This window comes from Falco naumanni, chromosome 7, assembly GCF_017639655.2.
Source record: "Falco naumanni isolate bFalNau1 chromosome 7, bFalNau1.pat, whole genome shotgun sequence".
Taxonomy (NCBI): domain Eukaryota; kingdom Metazoa; phylum Chordata; class Aves; order Falconiformes; family Falconidae; genus Falco; species Falco naumanni.
The window spans coordinates 49,598,183-49,623,362 of record NC_054060.1 but is presented as its reverse complement, the minus strand read 5'-3'; the positions used below and the strand labels follow the sequence as shown (position 1 = coordinate 49,623,362).

The following is a 25,180-nucleotide window of genomic DNA, read 5'->3' as shown; positions in this document are numbered from 1 at the left end:
CAGGAGTGTATTGGTGGTGTGCAGGAATGGATGTACTCCTCCAAAACAGGCAATAAGCAGTGCTCTTCAGTGTACTTCTTCCAGCACCACCAGGACATTTCAGTTATCCTGTAAACACGTAGGCTGTTTAATGTGAGTGAGTTTATGCAAATAGAAATACTGTGTTGATTTGAACAATACAGAAGCCAAAGCCTAGATCCAAACACCTCTACCTTATACGAAAGATCAGCTCCAGATGTCTGTTCTGCAATGTAAACTCATCTGTAGTTGCTAGTGATACTGTGTTTCTAGATGAACTTTAGTGAATAGATGGGAACAGAAATAATCTTTCTTCATTTCTTCTTAAGGTTACGCAGATACAGAGTCCTAGGGAGTAGCAGCTCGGACTCAGATCTTATCTCTCGTCTGGCTCAAATCCTACAGAATGGATCTCAAAGACCAAGGAGTTCTACCCAGTGTAAGAGCCCGGGATCTCCACATAGTCCAAAAACACCACCCAAAAGCCCTGTCATCCCCCGACGCAGTCCCAGTGCCTCCCCTAGGAGCTCTTCTTTACCCCGTACTGCCAGTTCTTCTCCATCCCGGGCTGGGAGACCCCATCATGATCAGAGGAGTTCATCCCCACATCTTGGGAGGAGTAAATCACCTCCTAGCCATTCAGGCTCCTCATCTTCTAGGAGATCCTGCCAACAAGAGCACTGCTGCAACAAACCAAGCAAGAATGGTCTGAAAGGATCTGGCAGTTCCTTCCACCATTCCCCAAACACTAAAACTCCCACAGGAAAGAGCAAATCAACCACTAAGCTTAGCAGATAGGAACTGGGCCTTGACAAGGTATAAAGCCTCCTCCTAAATCTGATGCATGTTATGTCTGTGTACTGTGTATTTAAAAAAAGAAAAAAAAAATCAAAAAAATACATTAAAAAAAAAGGTGTTGAATCTGCGCTTTTTAAAGAAAGTAAGCATCATAAACTATTCATGAGAAAACATACTGTGTAAATAAGTGGCCAGGCATTGCCTAAGAGCAGGCAGCAAGCAGATCTGCAAGAGGGGAAGTGGAGGCCAGGATAAAGATGACTAGACAGTCAAAGAGGTGCAATGTATTTAAAGTGAAAAATATCTTAAGGTGAGTGTTTTAAAAGGATATTTATTTCTGGTTTTAATTTACCTAGCTAAAAGGTTTGGCCTAATAATTTCAGGCATTACATACGCAAGTAGTATGTAAGAAAACCTGAAACAATTATTCCCAAAATGACATCACCACTTGGGAGATAAATAGTGCTCAAGCATGTCCTTGCAGTTTTAAAAAAGCACACAATTTAGAAGACAATTTTATTTCTGCCTTAGAAGTCTCTTCCATTTTGAGTGACCATCTCCGAGTCACTCTGTGCTCGTCTTCTCCCTATGTACCATGGCACAGCCTTTTTATGTAAGGAAGTATCATATACCTTGCCCCTTCTTGACACTGATGACATTTTAAAAATTAATATTGACATCTGCCAAGACGTTTTTATAGCTATATTCTTTAGAAATTTGTTTAGTACTAATTAGGACCCAAGAAGCTAATTCCCAGTTCTGTATCGTATGCTTCTTTGGGAGTCATAGTGGGGTTCTTCAAACTGCATTTGGTAGAATTCGGAAAAGCATTCCTGTCTAGGAAATAAGAGGAAGGAGGAGATGTCTGCACTTCAGTGGATGTTGCAGATTTACGATAAATTGCAATACAAGTTAGAAAACTGACGTACCTTTTTTCCCCTTAATTCATCTGCTAAAAGAACCCTTGTTTGTGCTGGTTTTTGTTTTTCTGTTAGTTATGGCTCACTTAAGCCACTGATCTTACTGTGCAGAGATGATTACCAACCCAGATTTGCTTTTTTAGTCATTCATTTTATAAAAACAAGAAAGATGGAAGAGAGATGAGGAGATTATCTACTTCATGAACTTGGTAGGTTATAGGTGACAGAAATATACTTAACACCTTTACAAAATTTTGTTAATAGTAATAGCCATCAAAGCAAAATATACAGAAAGCAATCTGAGTTATAATTTTTATTGGATTCTTGTCATTCTTTTGCCCAAATGTTTTTTGATAGCCAGGCTTCATTATCTTTCAGTAAAGTCCATGGGTTCTAATTTCTCCAGCTTTGGATCTCTGTAGGGAACATAACGGTACAGCACCTTTTGCTGTATTCAGAAGAGAATAGTGGGTCAGGATAGTAATGCACAAGAACACAAGCCTGAGAAAGATGCAGCCAGCTCACCGTAATTATTCCTGTTGTGGTGATGCTGGATGCATAGGGGACTTGTCAGTTACTGATCTGCTTGCTGTAGTCATATGCCTCTTCAGCCAGCATCCGTGCATTTTTATTTAACCTCTGCCAAATGAATACCTTTGGATTAAAAAGGGAATATTTTGTCTCTGAGCTAACACATTCTAATGCTGCATTAAAGCTGCCCTGGAGCTGCACTGAATTTCACTTGCTTTGTCAGACTATGTTGATTTTTTTTTTTTTTTTCCTTTTCTTACGATGAATATGTATATCGTTTCCCATATGTAATGTAGCACAGTGTGGAACCTTAATTTCATTCAGGTTTCAAGCACTACAGATGAATGCAATAGGTAGGATATACCTGCTTTTTCTGAAGAAACTGTACCATTGGAAAGTCCTAATCCTTTGTATTATATTGTATAATAGGTGCTATACCAATAATTGCATGTCCTCATGGTAAATTATATAATATAAATATTTATATATATACACATATGTATATGCTTATATAAACTCATTCTTTCTCATTTTTCATTTGTAATTTATGGACCACAAATAATACAGCTCCCTTTCTGTTAGTTCCTGAATACTTTTGGCATTACATCTTCTATTTCGCCCCAAGAAATTCTGGTATGCACAAATTCTAATAGCCTTTATACCTTGGTACAAGATTGAAGGACTGCTGATTTTTCAACCAGCCAATGTTTTGTCTTGCAGCTTGCTTTTTTTCTTTATAATTTTGTGTGCGCATTTGCATATGGAACAAGAACAGAGACTCAAAGGTATTTTTATTTTTGATTACAAGTAGAGCTTGTCGTTACTAATTTTTATTTCATAATGTGAGTTCTTAATTATTACAAATACTCATCATATAGGAGCAGTGACAGTCAACGGATACCTAACAGACAAATGTGACAACAAACTCCATCTTTTCCTTCCTATTTTCCTCATGTTTCCTTAGGTATACCATAAAGAGAATTTGGTGCCATTCTGTTATTTTTGCCCTGGGCACTGCTGGAATTGTTTGTTAAGGTGGTGTAGCAGACCATGATTATTTTTCCTCTCCTCTCCCTTATTTCTGAAAAGCATTCATTATGGTCTTGTAAGATTATTCCTACATTAACATGGTCAGCTTTAATAGGTACCAACTTTATGCATCCTTGTGTGAAATGCTGAAGTTGAGGAGTTTGTATTTTCTCTCCAGTATCTCCAGAAACAGGTAATTGCTTTAAAGGTGAGAAAGAACTGTCTTCAAAGTACAGACTTGTCCATTGTTACATATTACAATGTAAAGTCAATGCTGTAGAAATTAACTTGAACTACTTGCCAATGTAAAAATAGTAAACTATGCCAAAATGGAGAAAGAGATATCAATCGTGATTCATGACCTGGGCTTTTTCAGTGCAGAAAAAGGTAAAAGGACTGTATATCCGAAGTTGCTTTTTGCTGTAGTTTCAACAGGATCTAGTGAGAAAATCATGAAGATACGAATGGAGGAGTGGTTGTGAATAACTTGCCATGAAGTACCCGCTCTTCTGGAGTTTTTTGTTGCTTGATACCTTCCCCTCAAAAGTTTACAGAATTGCTTACTATAGTCTAATGTAGCAATCAGTTAATGTAGTTAGGTAATGGTCAGCTGATCAACTCATGCATAAATATTAGCTTAATATTTCTAGAGGGCCTGTATAATCGTCAAGAACTCTGTAAGCTTCAATATTTGAATATGCAACTGACTGCATAAAACCACCAATGTATGTGTGTGGCCCTTGCACAGAGTGTGAATGAATGGTTTAGAGGGTTATCTGCAAAAAATTTTCAGGGACAGGGAAGATTTTTCTCCATTGTATGAAACAGTTACAGTTATTCTGCATAGCATGGAGCAGCTTACACGGGTTTTTTAGCTGGGAAACAATACAATTCAAGGAGCTGTTGCTTTGCCCTCTTCAAGCCTCCTTTTCTTTGTAGGGCAGTGCAGTGGAGCCATGACATGTAGCAGATGCAGATGCTGCACACGCTTTTTCTCTTGATGGTGTTTCCTGTGTTGTGGCCAGCACTTTGGAGCATTTTTTAGAGAAATAGAGGCATGAAGCCTTTAAACTAAAATAGAACTTGAAAAGACTGGACATTTCACGCAGACTTTTATGCTGCAGTATTGCATGGTATAATCAATCTAAATTGCAACCTCAAAAATCTATATTAATACTAATAAAACTCATTATTAATTACAAATGCCAATTACTAACTAAGCAAAACCCTGTTAGAAGTAATAGAAGGTGTGATACAGTAGAGCAACACTGGCAAGTGGTAGGATGCTAGGCACCCATCTACTACTTGAGCAGGATCGGTAAGCATAGAAAATTTCACTGCTCAAAGGCAGGAGCAGTATGAGGTCTTAACTGCTAGTTACATACAGTTACTGGGGAGGCAGACTCCTGGGGAGTGATGCGGGGCATTCGTTACAGCCACTAGTCACATCCTATCCTGGGAAATCTGGACATATTCTTGCCTTGAAGTCTGCATGTTTGAGATCAAGCTTTCTCACGTAACTCACTAAACAGTCTTGATGTAAAGAGGAGGATCTGGTCCTATATATTTAAAAATAGCTTGAAATATTTTTCAGCTGAAAAAGACTTGCGAGAGCTCTATCATTTACAATTTGTAGTATTATCTTATTAATTGTAGCTGGGAAAACACAATTTTTGTTTTATATATATAAATACACATTTGTACGTAAGTGTATCTATATATACGCTTATATAGATACTGTATATTATATGGATACATATATACATACATGCATATGTGTGTATATACATATAGATAGGAACAGTCTCAGCTATTGCATCCTGTTTACTGGAATTTATTTGCCAGAGTGAGCCAAGGCCTGTTTTGCTTTGATTTGCTCTGATCTCCTCCCATCTACCATAATTTGCTATGCCCTAATTCTCATTCTGCCTTTTCCATATTACAAGGCCTGATCCTACAGTCCTATGTGGGCAAAGCTCCCATAAGACCTTCTTATTGCAGTAACATTTACGCAATGGTTGACTGTAATGCTTTAAAAAAAAAAAAAAATGTTCTTTTTCTCTTCATTGAGAATGCACACGAAGCCAGACTTACAGTACAGTCTCTTTCCTGTAAATAGAATTTTTCCATAATGAATTGGACATTTTTGTGGAACACTAAGATGCGTAAATTCTGGTAAGAAGAAAGTGATTATTCCAATTTCTTAAAAGGGTCTAATGGCAAACTAGGGATATGTACCTCCATTATTTACAATCAATGTTAAATGAGAGAGGAATCATCTGAAAAGGAACAGGAGAATAAAAGAGAGCTCAAAGTCAAACCAGTTTCTCATTATAGGCCTATAATATATTGATCTTAATTTTTTCATGCAGGACTGATGCTGTGAGCTGGCAAAAGCCATGCCTGTCTTGTCAATTCCAGCGAGCAAGGGGCTGTGTAGGTGTCTTAGGTAAACACCATGATTCCTTATGCTGCATTCTCAGTATGCTTTTCCACTACAAGTAGTCAGAGAACTGTCAGCTATATAAATCAAAGCCTTGACAATTATCTGTGATTCCTTTCTTCAACTGCTAAAAGCTTTGGATGCTTGTTCCTATTTCTGAAACTTGTGGAACAGTGCATAATATTTTTATTCTACTTTTAGCTAATCAAATAGGCAGTGAACTGAAGGGTTTTGTTTGCTGTTTTGCTTTTGGCTTAAATGACATTGGTTGCAATTACTGCAATTTTCAGTAACCTGTAATGCTGGTGAAAGGAAGCGAGGTTCAGTGTTTTGACTACATGCAATACGTAAGCAGAGGTCATACATTTCTTAGCTAATACATGCAGATCACATAAACACGCACCTCACACAAGAATACCTCAGCTGTCTGCTTGAAGCCAGTCTTCCTTTTCCCTACGCACAACATTTGTAAAAAAAGACACTAAGTAAAAGTCAGCCTGAGTTGTGTAATAATTGTCTGAAATTATCTTAAGATACTGTCCAATGTTGAAAAGTTCTATCGCTCATTTTCCTGTGGTTTAAATAACCAGGCTTTAAAATACTAACCTTTGAGGTTTTGGTTGTTTGTTTGTTTTTTTTTATTAAGGCAAAGTGCAAAAGAGTGTATTGTGTTGAAGTCTAATATATTAAACTTGGCAATTACTCTAGCCATCCAAGTTTGAACATGTAACTTGATTTTTACTCTCCGTTGTTGCTAACACATTCTCTCTTAACAATGACAATCCCAAATGTTAGCATATGCCATTTAGGTGTTTTGCTTCTGTTTCTCCGCTACATGAAGAGCTTGGATCCTTGGGAATTCTTGCTGTTCCTGTGCAGGTGAAACTCTCATCAAAATCAGTAGAGGGTCTTGTTTTGTTTTTTCCCATTTAGGGACTGAAGGAATAAACTCAGTCTATAAATACCGTATTTGCAGTTGCTGTATTTTAAATTGCAAAATGCTTTTTTTTTTGGTTACTAATACGACATGACATGCCTTTTGATCTCTACTTTTCTGTAAGAATTACTACCGAGAGCCAGCTTTGGCCAAGAGTACAAAGTGGTTTCTTCTAAAACAATACTGTAAGTGAGCTACTCATATGAGGTCCTGATCATCCACAACTCTGTGGGAATTCAGCTGACATTTATTTGAATTACAGGTATTTGTTTCCTTTTGCGATCACTTGATCTTTGACCTAAATTTTATATAAAAGACCTATAATAACAGCAGACCAGCTTACTTAAAAGATACAGTGTAATTAGTTTGGTCTACCTGGCTTCAAATCCTTTAAAACAGGTATCTACTGCATGGCAGGCAAGGTCATAAAAGTTTGACACAAGGTGAGGTGGGATTTTTATTTTTTTTTGCTATTTCACTTTTTTTTTGTCTGACTGGAGATCTGGATTGGCTGCCTAGCAGCCTTCTTTGTATCGTCTTAACTTTCCTTGGCTAGAAAGCAAGATTTGAAATTCTTCCCCAACTTCTTTCTTTCTATAGAGTCAGCCCAGGGATGAGTTGCAGTACTTGTGCTAACAGATGTCAATTTTCAAATGCTTTCCTGTGAATATCCAAACTAGTAAATTAAGGAAATCACCAGCAATGCCTTCAGACAAGTACTGACTTTTGAAGCTGCCAGCCAATGGCTACTAATCTAAAATCTCTGGGCAGTACCACAAAGCATGAAAACTGTGTAATAATTAAAAATACAATATTGTCACCCCATAAGAAATTAAGTACTCGATAGTAAAATCTGCAGCATGATTAAATTAAGTGGAAAGTAGTTCCAAGATTGTTTGTTATCACTGAGGAAGACAAATGTAGAGTCCTTCAAATTCTCTTGCTCAGTAATTGCAGTTCTCTTCCCCTCCTTGGAAACCTTCTAAGCCATTCTTTTCCTTTTAAGTTTGCTCAGGCACCCAAGAACATAAAGAGTTAATGCCCTTATAACGGTCATTTGTACATAAAGTTGTAATTATTTATTTTCTCATTTGTACCATATCAAGGCTTTGTACAATGTTTTAAGTTTTGTTTTCAAATTATTTTGTATTTTATTTTTATAAACTGGTTCTAAATAAAATATTCATTCAGCATGCAAAACTTCAATTCTTGATTGTGTTTGTATAATGATTTAATTATTTATGAAACTTCAGTTGAATTTTTTCAGTATTTTTTATTATTGTAACCCTGTACTTTAAATGGAGAAAGTGCTTTGACAGTGATGGTGGGTTGTGTTTTTTTTCCATTAGAAGAAATCAAAAAGCAAATGTCTGTTGGTCCTACTGCAGCATGAATTGGATGTTTGTATTGTAACTCAGAATGATTGGATCGATCGAAGTTTTACTGATTTAGTAGGTTCATGTGTTGTATATGAATAAGAATAGAAAAACTCAGCTGGCCTCCTTAGAAGCCTCCCTTTCTATTTGCTCATGCTCTTATCCATACTGTCTGTATTCAGCCAAACAACGAATGATTGCCACAACCCAATCAGATCAATTTTAGAAATGACATGGTGGATTCCAGCCTTGTTCTGAAAGGCCAGCTACTTCTTTTTTTTCATCCATCCCCTCCCCCCCCTTTCAAAATTGTAGTTTCTTATTTAGTCAGAGGCCACCATAATTGATTAATTTGGAGATGATCAGCTATCTGGAAATAGTCACTGAGCTTTTACAGCCTCTTGAAGAGACCTGTCATGCTCTGTATAGTATGCTAAAGTGGCAGCTAGCGGAGAAATGAACAAACTGAATCTGAGCAGTTTGAGCTCTGTGGAAATGCAGTGTTAAGCTACTAGTTGCTCTAGTTTCCTCTAAGATCCTTTCCTTTCTTTTTCTAGTAAAACTAGGTAAGAGTAGAGTAGAATATCTTCAAAATTTATACTTGTGGTTTGTGTGCCTGCATGCCTTAGCCGTTGTATGCTGTGCAAAATGCTGCCTGCTCATTGCATAGCAGAGCAAGGTTTTTAGGGAACTGCAGATGAACTGGAGAAAATTCCCTGGTTCTCTTTCTCAGCATTATCACTGTTAGGCCTTGCACATATGGCAAAATAAAAGCCAGCTCTGCTTTTGTTCAAATTATTGGTAGTATTTTCATTAAAGCTTCCTGACCAGGTCATTAGCTTTTGTCACTTATATAAATAGCCCATATTACTTTGAATGACAGGAAACAAATTGGGAATTCATTTACACAGTAACATTCTGAGAAAATTATGTTTCATCTTCTGTTAAGAGCAGCCAGAAATTTAACGGCATGCTTCTGGATGGCATGTGCTTCTAGTGGTCCCAACAGAACCTCCGTTTGATCACAGAAAGGGCGCATAAATAAATAGCAAGCCAGCTGTATTAATATGAAGATTAAAGTAACAAATTTGCTCACTCTGTACTGGTGAGAGGTAGCTCAGTATCCTTCCTAGTTTTAAATATGTAAATCTGGATCATACCAGAAATGGAAGAGTGGGTTTCATCTGGCTTCAGTATACAGTATCAGTACAACTGGCAGACTGTGGGAAAGAGGCAAGACTGGAACAAAGACACTGTTGAGGTCTGGTAGCTGTCTGACCACTGAAGTGTCTTCTAGCATTGCCTGGCTTTGTCATCTTCATTCATACAGGAGATCCAGTCTGCCCACTCCACTCGTAGGATCTTGCTACACTTTGCACTTGCACTGTGCCTGCCTCTCATTTAAATTTGCATTCAAACATGAGAAAGCTATGTGGGAGACAGAAGTCAGCTCTCCCTAGAAATGCTGTTGTAAGTGAAATTCAAGAATTAAGTTAGAGAAAGAATTGAAACATTCAAAAAAAAGTCAGAAAGGTAAGAACCGGCTGACGCAACCTGGACAAGCTCAAACTGCTGCCCAGAAGGACCAGGTAAACTGTAGATCACAGTTTACTAATCTACCTGGAATGTCACAGTAGCGTTAATTGTCGTCTTTGTACATGAGAACAAAATCCAAATGAAGGATGCCTTCTTCAGTTACAGAAAACACTGCTTGAGACAGCCCATCTGTACTAATGGGGGAGAAATAATGCTTCCAACACGTGAATTTGGGAAGTTTTAACAAAATAGACTCTACATTACATTTAAAAACAGGAAATAACTAATCCTGCTAAAACGAGCAATTTAGGAATAAGGCAGTGATACCTGTCACCCACACCATCTCCTTGTGTTAAGATAAACCTGAAAACAAGAATCTCCTCTTCTTCGAGGCGTTAATCCCAATTAACAATGCTTATGTTTTAATTTTGTGAGATATTTGCGTATTTCACTCCATCTATAATACTGAAGGGAAGCACTTGCTAACAACATGACTACCCTGTATTCACATTTCATTAGGCAGCAGCTGTTGTTTTTTGAGACGTACGTGTGCGTGATTGGTATACCATAATGGTCTAAGGGCAGAAGTAGTACTTCAAAGTATGTTTTCATATGCTATAGCGTTCTGTCAAAACTGACTGCAAAAATGACGTATCTTACCCCAGGATTGCATGTTCTTATGCTGCTGGGAGAGGGACAATTGGGTTGCCATTCTCTACATCATTTGCATTTGCTAAATTCTTGCAGTAGGAACGCTTGTGCAAAATGATGCAAAAACTAGAGGCAGCTAGTCATTGGTATAGGCCATATTTATCTGTAGAACTTTAATATTGGTGGTAAATGCTTAAGAAGAGAACTGCATGATTTTTCAGGTCATTGGATAAAATTACAGGTGAGAAGCTTTTTGTTTCCCCTTCAGCATGGACACTGGACATAAGAACACAGCACCTCTGCTAATCTTGAATTGTGCAAAGGAGAGCGACTCTTAACATATAAGCCTTAAACACATCTTAAGAATAGCACCAGTGACAATAGTTTCTTCCTATCTAAATGTGAAAAGGAGGTTTTTCTTTTTCACATTAGGATAAAATGATTCCTTTGTGCTTGTTTTAGAGTTGACACTTAACAGGTTGCTTTTTCCTTCAACTCTACCTTGTCTTTCTTCTTCCTTGGATATATAGTTAAAAGAATGGAAGATATTATTCATCTCTCCAATACGTGAAGAGGAACGCTTCAGAAACTATGCAGGAGCATTTGTACCATCTGGAGCGAAGTCAGCTCCTGCCTCCTGTAATTTGTTTAACAGCCGATCTACTGTTTCATGTAGAATAAGGAAACTTTTTTGCTCTCTGTATTTCAAATGTTGCGGTATTGATTCCAGAAGTCTTGCAAAATCTGCTGCAGATACAGCCTGCTCATAAACCATATGGAGAAAATTTATTCCATGTAAAAAACAGGCATTACTCATCAATTACTATTTTTTGCTGTATTTCTCTATTTTAATCTTGTGACAAGAGCGAGCCTACCCTGCTAGTGCAGTAAAACAAAATACCTCTGTGAAGAAGGTGCATTTGACAAGCTGGGAATGAACAATAGCCAAGTGGAACAGTGCTGTATGAATTCTGAGTACATTCATAATTGAATCAACAGCTCAGTCCTAAACCATTCCTAAAGTAAGCAGGTACGTCACTCTTCCTGTGATGCCTTGCACAGCGCAGGCTTAAAACATAAAAACACCACCAAGCAAACACCCCCAACATTATAATTATTGAAAAAACTAGTACTTAAAAAAAAAAATCAACTACTTCTGAGGTTTGTATAAGCAACTTGTGTAAGACAGCTCCTGCTGGTCAGTAACCATAATGTTACTTTTTTACCCCACTCATGCCTTTTATTTTTCAAAAGGTCACATTAAACAAAGGATGATACAGACACCAGTCTTAGTCAAAATAAATCTGGTTTTTTTTGTTTGTTTTTTTAAGAGAATGAGAGGATAAAGAAAACAGAAGAAAATTATTAGCCAACTGCACAGAGTTAACAAACAATAGACTGGTAATTAGTGTTTAATGCCACCTATAGCAAAATGTTTCCCACTGGGAAAAATGTGGGAGGCAAGTCCACTTTGCTCCTTTGAAATCACAGGCCGGAGCAGAACATACAACAGCACCTAACACCACAGTCACTTTACATATATTCAAGTTTTTACACATCTGCAAAGCAGAAGTAGTAGCAGCCATTTGGATGTTCTTTCTTAATGGTTCTCAGGGGGGGCCTAGGAAACTCTGAAGGACCTGGTTCTTGTGACATGGAGCTGGAGCTGCAGCTGCTGCTTCTGCTGCTGCTTCCAGCCACCTGCACTCTACCTCTGTCCTCAGCGGAAGAGACCTGGGGGGAGCCTGGGCTCAGGTACCCAGCCGTGGTTTGAGTAGAGGCAGTGGCATACGTCGTCGGGCCAGTGTTGTTTTTCACGTAGACGTTTTTGATAGCAACAAGCGTATGCGCCATGATGCTGAGGCTGTTACTCAGATCTTGCATGCCTTGCTGCAGCAGCCGAAGATTGTGGTTGACACTGTCAAAGCCAGACTGGATCACCTGCATCTGGGTCTGCTGAATCTGCACTAGGTCCTCTTCAGTTATTTCATTTTGGTCTGCCTGGGATCTGCCTTTTGTTTTGGCTTTTACTTTCCCAGAGGAACCACCACCAGATGTCCCCAGAAAATGCAGTTGTTCTTGGCTAGGCGGAACCACTGCCATGTCCTCAGAGCTTTCTTCTGGCTCTACCACTTTCACTACTATCTCTTCTTTGAGGTTCATCTTCTCAAGACTGGATTGATGAGATGTTCCAGGATCATCATTAAACCCTAGAGGAGATGGGGGGAGAGGAAAAGCAAAGGAGAGTCAGTGAGAAACTTCATGACCTCGGCGGTCAGCGAACTGTGTTCTCATCCACTTAGAACTAATATTCGTCCTCGGTGAAATGTGTTCTCGTCCGCTAAGGGCTAACATTAGTCCTCGAACCAAGACTCTAACTTGCACTGCATTATCTTTGATGCTTTTAAAACGCCTATTACCTTGACAGGTGGGACGAAAACCATGAGGAAGCATTCACCAGTTAACCATATATTTGCATGCTACAGATCCCCTACCGGCCCCACCACAGAAAGCAGTTTTAGGCTCCGAGAGACAAAGTTCATTGCAGGCTCATTCCGCGTGCACGCCAGCAACAGCACTGCTGAAACACTGTGATTGCATGAAATCCCTCGGTACTGAAGGCGATCGTTGCAGCGCACTAACGCGATGCCTCTCTGCTACGCACAACGCTGGGTACTCGCGGCACTCTGTACTGCCTGCACCGCCCGGAACCAGCCGGTACGGCCCTTGGCACGGCCAGCGCAGGGTGAACGCAGCGGCCGGGTCCGACGCCTCACAGGCAGGCATCTACCGCGGGACAGGGCTCGCTCCTAGGCGCCTTTTTATGGCCCACAGCGCAAAACATCCCGGTTCTGCGCGCGTTTACAGACTGTTTGCGCCTACGAGGAGAGAAGCCCGCTCGCCAGGCCGGGCACCCTCAGGTGGGGCCGGTGCCGGCGGCGCCCGGCGGGCAGGCCGAGAGCGGGGCGCTCCCCGCGGGGGCCGAGCATGTGGCGGCGGGGGGAGGCCGGGCGCGGGGCCCGGGGCAGGGCCGCGGCGGCCGGTCCCGCACTCACCCATCTCCCCCACGACGGCGCCGGGCAGCTCCAGCGTGTCGATGCCGCCCACGATGGGCACGGCCTCGGCGGGCAGCAGGGAGCCGTAGGCGCGGTGGTGGTGGTGCAGGTGGTGGCGGCGGCCGGGCGGCGCGACGGCGGGCGGCATCTCCTCGGGGGCCAGCAGGAGGCCGAGGGCGGGGGGGCCGGGCGGCCCGCAGCCCTGCGAGAGGCGGCAGAGCTTGCTGCGGTCGCGGCGCTTCAGGTCCCGCCAGCGCTTCTTCAGGTCCTCCACGTCGCGGGGGCAGGCGGCCACCGGGTTCACCTTGTGCCGGATCAGCTCCCACACCTTCCGCTTCTGGCCCGGGGAGGCGCGGCCCGGCCCCGCCGCGAACAGCAGCTGCTCGTGCTTCAGCACCTGCTCGATCAGCACCTCCGTCTCCGCCTCGTTGAAATTCGCCTTGCGCCGCTTGGGCGAGTCCTCGGCCATCCTCCGCCGCGGGGGGCCGGGGCGGCCCGAGCCCGGCGCCGGCGGCCGGGCGGGCGCGGAGCCGCGGGGGGCGCCGCCGCCCCTTCCCCCGCCCCGGCCCGCGGGCGCCGCCGCCGCTGCTAGGCCGGGCCCCGAGCCCTGCTGGGGAAGCAAATACCGCGCATGAGAGGAAAAGACGCGCACGGACCGGCGCAGGCGCCCCGTGCCCCGCGTGTTGACATGGGGAGGGGGCCCGGGCCCGGCCCCGGCCCCGGCCCGCGCCGGCCCCGCCCCCCCCCGCCTCCCCGGCGGGAATCCCCGCGGCCGCCCCGCCCTGGCGGGCGGGGAGGGACGCGACGGGCCCGGCCGGGCGCGCGCGGCGAACTCTCCCGCCCGCTCTCCCGCCCGCTCGCCCGCAGCCGGCGGCCGCCCGCCCCGCCCCGCCCCCCCGCCCCGGCGCGGGCTGCGCGCGTGCTCGGCGGCGGCGGCGGCCGGGAATGGCGGCCGTTTTGGAGCTGCTGCTGCGGGAGGAGGTGGCGGTCAGCGCCGTGGTGCGGTGGCTCCGGCACGGCCCGGGCCACCGCCCGGCTGAGGTAACGCACGGGAGGTGTCGCCCCGCTCGCCCGACCGCAGCGCGCTGGATCTGGCGGGGCCGGGCCCGCCGCCCCCCGCACCCTGCCGCCGCCGCGGGCCGGGGCCGCGCGGGACAGCCGGCGGCGGGGGCGGCCGCGCCGCGTCGCGGTGAGGGGCGAGGCCCGCGGGGTCAGGCCCCCGCCGCGGGCGGGCTGCGGGCGGAGCGGAGCGGAGGAAAGGCGCGGCTGCCGGCGGCGTGCAAACCGTTAAAATCCGCAGAGCTGAGCCCGCCCGGACCCGGCGGCCGCGGCCTCCGGCGGGCGGTGGTGCCGCGCGGCCCCGGGGCGGGAGCGGCGGCGGGGGCCCTGCGGCGGCCGGCGCGGGCAGCGTGGCGCGGTGCCTGGGGGCCCTGGCTGCCGTGTGCCCGCGGGGGGCGGGGGGCGGGGCAGGCGGGGCAGCTGGCGTCTCGAGGGGCCGCGGTACGCGAGGGGCCGACGCTGCCCGCGCCTTCGCCGGGAAAGCGGCGGGGCGGGGCGGCCGGAGCTGTCACCCGCTGCCGGCGGCGCCGTGCGGTGCCAGGGCCTCGGGCCTGGCGCTGCGGGGCGCGGCCGCGTGCGATCGGTGTCCCGGCCTGGGTGTTGAGGGGGCTCTTGGGGCAGGGAGAGGGGCATTGCTGCGTTTGGGTCGCCTGAGTTTTGTGACAGGGTGCGGCTGGGGAGTCTGGGCTCCTGTGGCAATAAAAGCGTTTATCGCCGTAGATGGACTGTGCGTGCAGATGTTTCACTGCTAACGTGGGGAAGTGACCTCTGTTTAAAGCATTTTCTGCCTGAGCCCCTCGGTGCACGTTACCTAGTATTAATGAAAATCAAAACTCGCTACTGTCACCCCCATGAGTTAGTCGAGTATCGCTGTCATCCTGAACTTCAGCAGGAAGAAGGGACCAGCATTTCATGATATCTGGTATTTCCTAAACTGTGACTTGCAGAAGCAGACCTGTGGAGGCTGTGAAGTTTGAGATGCTGGCAGCTCGGCTCACATTGCGTGATTGAGGGATGCAGAGGCCAGAACGTTTGCCCTTACAAGGGAGTTGCCAACTGCCTTTTGCTGCTGGGAGCAGCTTGGTTGCTTCAGAGTGAGAAAGCAAGTGGGAGGCTCGCGGTTGGCAGCTGGTTGCTGCTAACAGGTTGCTGTTACCCAGCCATGGAGGAATAAACCTCTATTGATTTGCACATGGAAAGATGAGTTGAAAGCACGTTGTGCTCTGAAAAGCTGAAGAAACTACCTGACCTTGTGCATAGCACAGACTGTAATTGTCTTTGTTCCTCTGCACTAAACCCAGGGGGCACCTGAGGAAACCGTGGACTATGTCTTGCACTAGCTTCCCTGGCAGTTTCAGACTGCTGCTGGTAGAAGTTGGATCTCCTGACACCTCATGGGGTTTGTGTTCTGACCTGGGTTGTTTCACTGAGTGCTAAAGCAGGGAGTCTTGGCCGCTTGGCTTGTTATCCAGGCTGTGCTGGAGTCTCATGCTTCTCCAGGAAGCTGAATCGGTCTCATACTTTCAAACGTGAATTTCAGCCTAAGTGTCAAGGATTGTAGGAGTCTAGTAATGGCTATGCTTTCACGCCTCCTTTTGGACAAAAAAGTCATGCAGAAATAGCATTTGCTTTCTTGACTTTTCATGTAGTGGAGGTGTGAATATAAATGAACAGGAATATGTGTGCAATGATTTTAATATTGGTAAGGAATAAGTTGCTGCCTGTGAGAGCAGCTCTGTTGTTTCTGGAAGTGGTGCTGATTCCCATTGACAGGAAACAGAAACCTGGTGCAGTGTTAGGAACAAAAGAAATTTTACCCAGGAAATAAAACTTACAAAGTCTTTTTTTTTTTTTTTTTTTGTGTGTGTCTACATTTACCCTTGTAAGATCACCACCGCTTGTTTAGATTTTAAATGTGTTGAGTCTGTGGTGGCTTTTTTTGTTTGTTTGTTTATGTTTCTTCCACATACCTTAAAAGCTGCAAGGCCTTGGTTTAGACCTCTGTGAGGTCTCAAGGGAGCAAAATTAGGTAATTGAAATGCAAGAGCAGCTTTGGTCTTGTATTTGACACTGCCAGACCCAAAGTGCTTAAACAACTGTTGTTATAGCACCCCTCTGTGGAAGCAGGTGCCATTCATAGACACATAGGGTATGGAGAAGTTGCAGATTTTAGATTTTTCTGTTAGAAGTAGCTACTTCATTATCAGTGTCTTTGAAATGTTGAACTTAGGGGTGCCAGTTGCTCCAAGTTCTCCCTGGCTGTAGCTTCAGTAAGTATTACTGGTGTTCCCATGGAACAGTGCCACTGTTTTCCAGTCAGAGACCAAAGTGAATGACTCCATCTGAAAACTTCTGTCAAAACATCTTATGTGGAGGCTGAGTTTCAGATCTATGGCCACTGCTAAGGTTACTTGAATTTCAGTGACCTGCTTTGACAAGTCATGTTTTTTATTGTGCGTTGCAGTCCCACAGTTACTACTTAAATGAGTCTGGGTAGGTGGACAGAAAGAATCGGGTAGCATCTTTACATTAATGCTTTGTTCTCTTTCCTTGTAGGAGAACCACATCCATGACAAGCTGATATCTCTTAGTTTGCTTCAGAAAGACTTTGTGCCTTTTCTGCTAAATTTTTTAAGGGAGCAGACCAGCCAGATCCTGACTAATGGACCCTCTACTCCTGCTAAGACTCCTAATTCCAAGGCCCGCGGGAGCCATGGGATAGGATCGGAAAGAAGGGCAGGCCACGCAACCAGCAGCCGAGTGCAGCTCTTTTCCCAAAGGATTTCAGTGACCACCAGCACCACAGATACCAGCTTTTCTCCTGCTGCAGCACCCAGCAGCTCCTCTTCCTTTTCTGGGTCAAGCCTGTCTAGCCCTTGCGGTGACTTCCCTAGCATGGGCTCCAGTAGCAGCCCGAGCTTTGGGTACAGCCCTGTGCTTAACCACAGTGAGAGGCGGTCATCTCAGAAGGCCAGCCTGGGGAGCTTCCTTACAGCCACGCCTGAAGCCCTGCCAGCGAGACGGGGCCGGAGGAAAGGCAGCAACTCGGTCAGTGCCTCTGGCCGGCAGGTAGCTCGGGATCTGGGGCGTTCCCTTGCTGACGAGGAAGAAGGAAAGAATGAGAGTCTATCTTGGAGCGGAGGGAGAAGGAAGCGGAGTGAAGTGCCTCTTGTTTCTGCCAGATCCCCGCCCAGCCAGCTAAATCTTAACAACTTGGAGGAGTTTCCGCCTATGGGTGCTGCCTCTGGCTGGACAAAGTAAGAGCAAGTCTGCCTCGCTGTCTCATTTGGATTTTGCTGCGGGTTACTGTTCCTTGGCTAGCTCATCCTGTTGTGCATGTCCAGATACACAGAAGATGCCGTAATAAACAATATCTGGGAGCCGACTTCTGGGCTCCTTTGTCAGAACTGCTTTGTTACGGCTGCCGTGTAGGGGAATTGTTTCAATGGGTAGTCAGGCTTTTACTCTGGCAACTTACCCAAGACACCTCTTTAGCCTCTCACTTGTGATGCTTCCCACAGCTTACTGGTACACAGGCTGATACGAAGCTGAGCACATCTTTGTCCCTTGCATGTTCTAGCAAGTCAGCATTATCTTGGCTCTTCACATTTCTCATTTAACACAATAGCAATTGCTAATGAAGAGCAGTCCTAGAAGGCTTTTCACCTTTACTGATGCTAGCAAAAAAGCTTTCGGATTGACGTTCTGTGGCTTCTCGTAACAGATGTTAGCATGCGGCTTCATTTGTGCTGTGTGGTCAAGGACAAAATAACTAGTATTATTGATGCCTGTATTCTTTCTGGTCTGCAGCAAGCCCTGGTCTCCCTGATGACTTTGGCTTAGCTTCTGGGCAGCTGTTTGTGTTGTGGTTGCCTCAGTCCGTCTCTTTATCTTTGAGATGTTACTCTTTAAAGTCCTCATTACCAAATATAACGCTTTTATGTCAGTCTGTTTGCTCCAAGTAACCAGCAGTGGTCTCTGAAAGTGGGCCTTTCTAGGTGGACGTGCAGAATTCCAGCTGAAATTAGATAGGTCTGGGTCTGTACAGCAGACACAGATGCTGGGTCTAGATGGCACTCTAGATGATGCTTTGGCCGAGGGAGATAAGGTGTGTTTCTAGCATAGCCAGTAAGTCTCTCTTCCTCAATTGCACTATGCCCGATTAGGAAAAAGAGTAAGGAAAGAGGTTTACAGGGTTTTGGGAAGCCAATGCTGTAGTGATTTTGAGAATACTGTAGCAATTAATATGTAGCAACCAGCATTTCCTTGAGAAATGTAATGCCTTAGGTTTCTATATCTCATTTCCACTATGTCTCTTACTGCATTACAGAGCCACTTCCTAAAGGACAAATCTAGGTATGATTTATGCAGGGAGGATGGGTTTTCCTAGACTGAAAGGGCCTGTGGTAACTCGGAAGCCTGGACTCTTATGGATAGACAATGACAGCATGATGTTTCTGGAGTTTTGGTTGGTTTTTTTCCCTCATGGTCATATTAGAAGCTGCCAGTGAATTAGTCTCTTATTAAAATGAGGCACATCCTGTCCTCTCAAATTAAAAATGTTTGGAAGAGTTGTGTGGCAGTGTGTTATCTGTTCTGTGACTTGGTGATTGATAATTAACTTCACAGCAAGGGTCAGCAGGCTGTTTTTAGCAGCCTGTAGCTCTGTGACATTTTATTCGGTGACAAGAATGAAGTCAGCAACTATATGCACAGTTTAGAAGTTCAATATTCTGACTTCATATCCATTTTATTTTAGCATTAGGTTCTTCTGGAAGAGTTGCATACATCTGTCTTGAGACCTAATTTTTTTTTGTTGTTTAGCTTGATTTCAGTGGAATCACTTCTCACTTTTTCAGCAGAAGCAAACCATCAAGGCGAATCAACCCAACTCCTGTAAGTGCTGAGCGCCCCCTCTCAAAACCAAAGATGTGCTTCACTTCTACGCCTGTCAGCCAGTCTCCAGCTGCTAGATTTTCATCTGGGTCAAGCCTTGAGGCCTTTACTGCTGTCCAGGAAGGAAACCTTACATCTGTGATAAGCACCAGCCTTCAGGAGGAGAGGGAGATGCTGAAGAAAGAACGGTACAGTTTGAGCAGGGTGGCAATAGGCTTGTATTGATATTTAATTCTTTTGTCTTAAGGTGGTACCAATACAAGAGTGAAACAATGAGAAGAATATCCAAAATGAGTATTGGTGACCTTAAACTGTAATTTGCCTAAAACCAAGTGTGACTCTGATATCAGACTAGGATATTAATGCAGCTAGCTCATGTTTATCATTTTAGAGGTGTGCTGACTAGGACAATGACCCTCACTTTTTCAGAAGTCCAGTTAATCCTTACTGCTTTCATAAGATTACCTCTTTGTGGGCTTGCACATGTGGCTGTCCCCTGTGCAGCTTTCCTTAGACTGCACAGGTGAAGTGAGTGGGTTTGAGTTGGTATAATAAGGCTGTCTTTAAAGACTGTGTCTGTGATGGAAGACGCACATGTGGGGAAAGCGTTAGTGATTTTGCAAGGTAGGCAGACTAACACAGGCTTGCAGTCAGAGAAAACAGGACATGGGTAGCGTGAGATTTTGTTTTAAAAGTTACTGCTGCAGTTATCTGTTGAAAATGGCGTTTGGGAGATTAGGTGAATTCTAGCTTTTAATTTTGTCTGCTGTTCAGTTACTGTGTGACTTTCATCCTCTGTAAAGTTAGTCTGTGAGGACTGATACTTCAGAAAAAAAGTAAAGCACAGTAGTAAAGAAACTATTGTTTATAATTGCTGACAGAACTGTTGCAGTTCTTTGTAGATTTTGTTCTGGGGAAACTCCTCAGGACGTGTGGGTAGTCTTTTCCTGCTAAGCCTTGCAGTTCACTTCAGCAGGACCAGAACTGGCTGAAACAGACCCAGTAGAGTTTCCTGAGTCACTGCTCGTGTTGCAGCTGTAACAGAACTGCTCAGGATTCAAATCTGCTTCTCTGCACTTCAATGAAGCACATATTTCAGTCTGAATTCTACCAGAAATGTCCCCCTAATCTGTATAAGCTAAGTTCAGCGAAATAGCAGTATGTGGGCTGGATCTTGCCTGTGAGGTGATCTCATCCGATCCATTATGCTTGAGAGCTGGGAGCTGCTGTTGTGTCCTCAATAGTAGTGGTGAAGTGAGATGCAAAACTAACACAGCACCTAGCTTGCTCTGAGCAAGGGCAGGAGGTGGAATTCATGCTGAGGTAGATGACAACACTGAGGCAGAGGTGAAGCAGAATCTAACTACATTATTGAAGTCTTACCTTGGTGGGTTTACAAAGTGCTTTATACATAATTTTCTTGAGTTCTGTCAGTTGGGTGCTTATGTTCATTGCAAAGGAGATATTAAATAACCTTTCTACTCCCATTTTGGGACTAATTTATTCTTCACCACAGCCATTCCACTAGAAATTGGCCAATAGAAAAAGTTCTTTGCTGCAATTAAAAAGGTTTCTGTCTTCCCCACAGCCTTTGAAGTGACTTTCAAAGATTTTTACTATTTGAGACAATGTGGTAAGAGGTGCTGTGATGTTCCAAGTGTGAATGTTCCACTGGGGTCTTTCAGAATCATTTGATACTGCTGTTACTGGCTTTTTTCCTGCTTCTCATGTGTCTTACATATGCCACTCTGCTGCTGCATTCTTGAATGACCTCTGTAGGTATATTTTTTTACAATATGTGTGTATTTAACTGAGTGATCATTGTTAATTTAGAATGCAGCAATTATAGTTTGTTCCTTCTGTTGTATAACTTGCCAGTATGGAATTTAATCAGTTGTTGCATTGCCTTTCAACTTAGTGATATTGGATCTTCTCAGGGCACTGTTACCTTACAAATATATCTGAAGGTATGGATGTGAACCTTATTTTCGTAGATTTCTTGAAGTGTCTAGCTGTCAGAAATTGTACATGTAAAAATTTTTTTTAGGACCTGGTCTCTAACAGATTCCATGTCCTTAACAAATACTGGTTTAGATGAGAAGCAATAACATAGGTTAGTTAAATGATTTAGTCAAAGTGCTACGCTATTTTAGTAGAGTTGGAATATGAATGTAATTCTTTTTGAGTTTTTTGATTGTTAGCACCAAGATCTTTCCTCATTAAGAGAAAGACGAGTTCAAATACTATCATGATGAAAAGCAGCTTTAAACAGTGTAAATTACATGGTTAGTTATTGCAGGAACTCCTTCATGCTAGACTGCAAGAGAAAGACCTCTTCTGGCCACATGGCTGCTGTGTATTCATCTTCAGTCATGTATTATGTTGTTGCTCTTGAATTTCAGATGCAAACTGCTGCACCAGGCATCTTCTCCTGCAGGGATATCTCTTGATCCTGGTACTGCTACTAAGCCTAGCTACACTCGCAGTGCTAGCCTTCCTGCTGAAAGCCATCTGGTGACTTGTGCAAATCCTACTAAGGTTTCCTGCAAGAAACAGTTGGAGTGTCTGGCACAGCTCTATTCATCGTGTATAGCAGGTGAAGGCCCAGAAGATGTGAGACTGACCTTTCTTTGAGCTTTGAACTTGCATGTGTGTTGTGAGGGGGAGGTAGATGGGAAGTGAAAGTTGTGGGACAGTTACAGTATACAAACAAATAACATCTGGAAAAATAAACTAAGCCAACACTGTTATTAGTAAAAATGGGTGCTAGGTAAAAGTTGAGGGAAGGAGGTGAATCTGATGCAGTACTCTGAGCTGTAGTAGGCTGACGTTGTATGGCCCTGTCTGAAACCAGGCCTCTCCCTAACACATCTTTCCTGTAATTCTTATATTGATTTACACTGTGGCTCGGGTGGGGTGGGGGAGGGGTTGTTTGCTGACTGTGCCATAGAACAGGTATCTATCTTTTACCTTTGTTTATTAAAGCAGGTCAATACTGAATATCCACCTTTAGTATCTCATTTCCTCTCTTCCAGAAAACCTGGTACCAAATATTTTTCTAGAGCTCTTTTTTGTTCTGCAGCTGTTGACATCTAAAGGCACTTCTACTGCAGAAGATGAAGATAGTGACCTTGAGGTCAATGAAAGAAGTAAAGGTAAGCACTAGTACTGAGCGGAAAGAATGCTACTTTCAAGGAATGATAATATGATACAGAGTAGTTGCCTTTAGCTTGGACAGTTAGCCTTAAATTCCATGAAAATGGGACTTAACTGAAATGCTGACAAAAATCATGCATGTATGGGGAGTGCCTCTACCATATGATAACGTGTAGTTGCTAGATCTTGTTTGAATTGAGTTTTCTGCTGTTGTGTGAGATTTGCTGTAGCTACTTGCGAACACTGACTTTCAGAGAGAAGGATGGATATGCTAAAGTCTCTCTTCCATTGGTGCTTGCAACTCAGAAGTGCTGTTGATCTGATACGTGTTTCTTAAATTTAAGGTTGGGTTATAAGTGCACAGAATCTATCCATATAGATGTGTAATCACTGCGTTTGTTTTTTGGCAAATTCACACTTAGCTTGATGCAGTTAGTGCTTTGATATGGGTATATAAAAAACAAAACAGTGGCTTTAAGATGGGACAACGCCCACCTCTAGATGCCCCAGCTTGATTGACTTTTGTTTTGCCACTTACTGATTCTTAGGGGCTAAGATTAGGAACACGAAGTCTCCAGCTACAGGAACAGCAGCTGGTGATTGGTTGCAGTCAGTCTGCTTTTCATCCTTGATCTGCTTACTGTTGGCCAGAAGTCTGAGTAGGAATCTTTTCTTCATACAGCGTTAAACACTTCAGTTGCCTTTAGTACAGGAAGGATAGGGACGGGAGGATTTGTCTATTCAGGTGGCAGGGAATGGAAACTTGCGTAAATTAGATACTGCTCTTATTGCTGGATATGGCAGTTCCTACTTTCCTTGAGAGTTAATTGTTGTTGGTCTTTTAGTTTATAAATGGTGATAGATGCTGTTGTCTCATGTTTCTTTTTTTCCCTTAGATGCACCAGGGAGACAGCATTTCCGAAGTGTGCACAATTGTGTTTATTTTGCTGTTCAAGTCTTGGATTATCAGTATGAGTGAGTTGAGTATTTTTCCCCCCTCTGCTTATGTCTGCAGATGTGTGAGATTAAGCAGGTGTGCTTGGACTTGAGAGCTTTTACCTTACAGGCACAGAGTTGTTAATTTCCCCTCAAAACATACAACTTGACCTGGGTTTGGATATCTTGAGTTTTTCTTGCACTGATTTGTCTACTGAACTTCAGTGTAATTGTGCAACAATGGGAGAGTCACGAGATTGTAACGATAAAAAATGACCCTACAGATGCCAGTAGGATTTTACAGTGGGTGCCTGGGGCTTAGAAGTCTTTACTTGGGAGCCTCATAAAAAATGAGCATAAGCGTGTCTTTAGGTCTGATAATGTGTTGTTTATGTCTGTCTGTCTGGGTTTTAACTATGTTGTCTTGGCAGAATTATTTCCCGTTTAGAAAAGGGGATGCTGAAGCTTTTGGCTGAAAATGAACGGATTGCATCTTTTTCTCCCACCTTGCATGAGAGGCTCAGGCAGGCTTATGAAAGCAGCACAGCCAAGGTAAGAATTGGCAGACCTTAACTGACGTTGCTTCAAACCTTTGTGGTGTTGCTCTTTTATCTGTGATGACTTTGATGTTAAATCTCATTCCTTCTACTTCAAGTATCTTGTCGTGTCATCTTTGGCAAGTGTCTAGAAACTGCTTTTTTTTTCTTCTCAGTGGGTGAGTAAATTGCTAGGTCCAGTGATTGTTAGCTGCAAGTCACTGCTGGCTAGCCTTGCATTGTGCTTCAGGCACTGACCTCAACCAGTGACTTTAACAGGGTCAAATTTTGTTTATGAGATTCTCATTTAATGAACATGGATCCCAGAAGAATGATTGGTTAGATGCAATGTAAGAGTGTAGTTTGGAAGAAGTGGAGTTGTTTCATACCTACAGACTCCTTTTAGGCAAGCGAAGCTTCAGAGGAGACCATGCAGCTTGTGAAAACTCATTTCCTGATCTGGGTTAGGAAACTAATGCTAAATGGTAGGAATGCCTTCCTTAATGTATTTTGTATCTTGTTTCATCTGTCTTTTAAAAATGGAAATTACTCTTGGCAAAGAAAGTAGTGTACTTTCTGAGACTAGGGCATTTCAATAGCTGAGCTTTTTAGTTAAAGCTGTAAATAAGGGTCTTTTGTTACTTGAAGGCATAGGCTTTTCAAATAGGAGAAAGAAGAATAATACAGGAATTTCCAGCTACTATACTGCATTGTCTGGAGCCCTGTATGGAAGGTACACTTTAGCTGTTTGCAGATCATTCTTTCCAAGCTGTATCAATACTAGTTGCAGAGATTTCTGAGAGAGAGACAAGGTGCTTCCACTCATAATGTTGAGTGATTCTGCCTCTGTAGTGTAATGTAGGTTGTAAAACTGTTGGTGTTTACTACAGTTAGCAACTGGGAAATGGCTAGTGTCTGAACAACTCAACTAGTGGTACTTGGTTTCCTCATCATGTCTTTTCCCTGTTTTTTCGAGATCTCATATTGTTGGATAAACTAGAGTCTTATATTAGTCTAATGGCTGCCTTTATATTTTTAACAGGTGTCTCTCATGCTCCCATGCTCTGTACAGTCTGTTTCTTTCCAGCCGGAAACTGACAATCGCTCTAACTTTCCCAGTGACAGAGCATTTCACATATTTAAGAAACAAAGGTAAGCTTCTTCTGCTGTTAACTGTATGGCTCAGGGGGTGTAATCTTTCCATGATTGTGAACAAAGGCTATTAAGAATGTCTCGTGTATACTACATGCTGTAGAAAAATCTTGAGTTTTCACTCTGATTAAAAAAAAAAAGAAAGAAAAA

At 43.7% G+C, this 25,180-nt stretch overlaps 3 protein-coding genes across 8 annotated transcripts in view; 2 read left to right on the top strand and 1 right to left on the bottom strand.

The window, feature by feature from the left end:
* Positions 1 to 7,876, top strand: part of TTBK2 (tau tubulin kinase 2) — a 104,402-nt gene extending 96,526 nt beyond the window's left edge. For all 3 annotated transcript variants that reach the window (XM_040601507.1, XM_040601506.1, XM_040601508.1), the window contains one exon: positions 348 to 7,876. In XM_040601507.1, coding sequence (XP_040457441.1) covers positions 348 to 816 — 469 coding nt within the window. In that variant the 3' untranslated portion in view covers positions 817 to 7,876. The remainder of the gene's footprint in view (positions 1 to 347) is intronic.
* A 3,556-nt stretch (positions 7,877 to 11,432) lies between these two features.
* Positions 11,433 to 14,032, bottom strand: LOC121090973. Its single transcript, XM_040599917.1, has 2 exons — positions 13,296 to 14,032; positions 11,433 to 12,449 (listed from the first exon to the last, which is right to left on the bottom strand). The coding sequence occupies exons 1-2, from the start codon at positions 13,762 to 13,764 to the stop codon at positions 11,791 to 11,793; spliced, it is 1,128 nt and encodes a 375-aa protein (XP_040455851.1). The 5' UTR covers positions 13,765 to 14,032; the 3' UTR covers positions 11,433 to 11,790.
* A 172-nt stretch (positions 14,033 to 14,204) lies between these two features.
* Positions 14,205 to 25,180, top strand: part of CDAN1 (codanin 1) — a 33,152-nt gene continuing 22,176 nt past the window's right edge. For 2 of the 4 annotated variants that reach the window (XM_040599916.1, XM_040599914.1), the window contains exons 1-8: positions 14,218 to 14,336; positions 16,911 to 17,611; positions 19,217 to 19,438; positions 21,653 to 21,846; positions 22,286 to 22,405; positions 23,303 to 23,381; positions 23,774 to 23,894; positions 24,921 to 25,030. In XM_040599916.1, the coding sequence (XP_040455850.1) occupies positions 14,241 to 14,336; positions 16,911 to 17,611; positions 19,217 to 19,438; positions 21,653 to 21,846; positions 22,286 to 22,405; positions 23,303 to 23,381; positions 23,774 to 23,894; positions 24,921 to 25,030 (1,643 nt within the window). In that variant the 5' untranslated portion in view covers positions 14,218 to 14,240. Of the gene's footprint in view, positions 14,337 to 16,910; positions 17,612 to 19,213; positions 19,439 to 21,652; positions 21,847 to 22,285; positions 22,406 to 23,302; positions 23,382 to 23,773; positions 23,895 to 24,920; positions 25,031 to 25,180 lie in introns of all 4 variants that reach the window. The other 2 variants (XM_040599915.1, XM_040599913.1) reach the window with 2 other exon arrangements.

Bases quoted from the DNA above. Each gene is read 5' to 3' on its own strand.
- LOC121090973 (XM_040599917.1), bottom strand. From the start codon at position 13,764: ATGGCCGAGGACTCGCCCAAGCGGCGCAAGGCGAATTTCAACGAGGCG. The intron at 12,450-13,295 runs GTGAGTGCGGGA...CATCTCCTCTAG, and splicing joins CGCCGTCGTGGGGGAGATGG to GGTTTAATGATGATCCTGGA.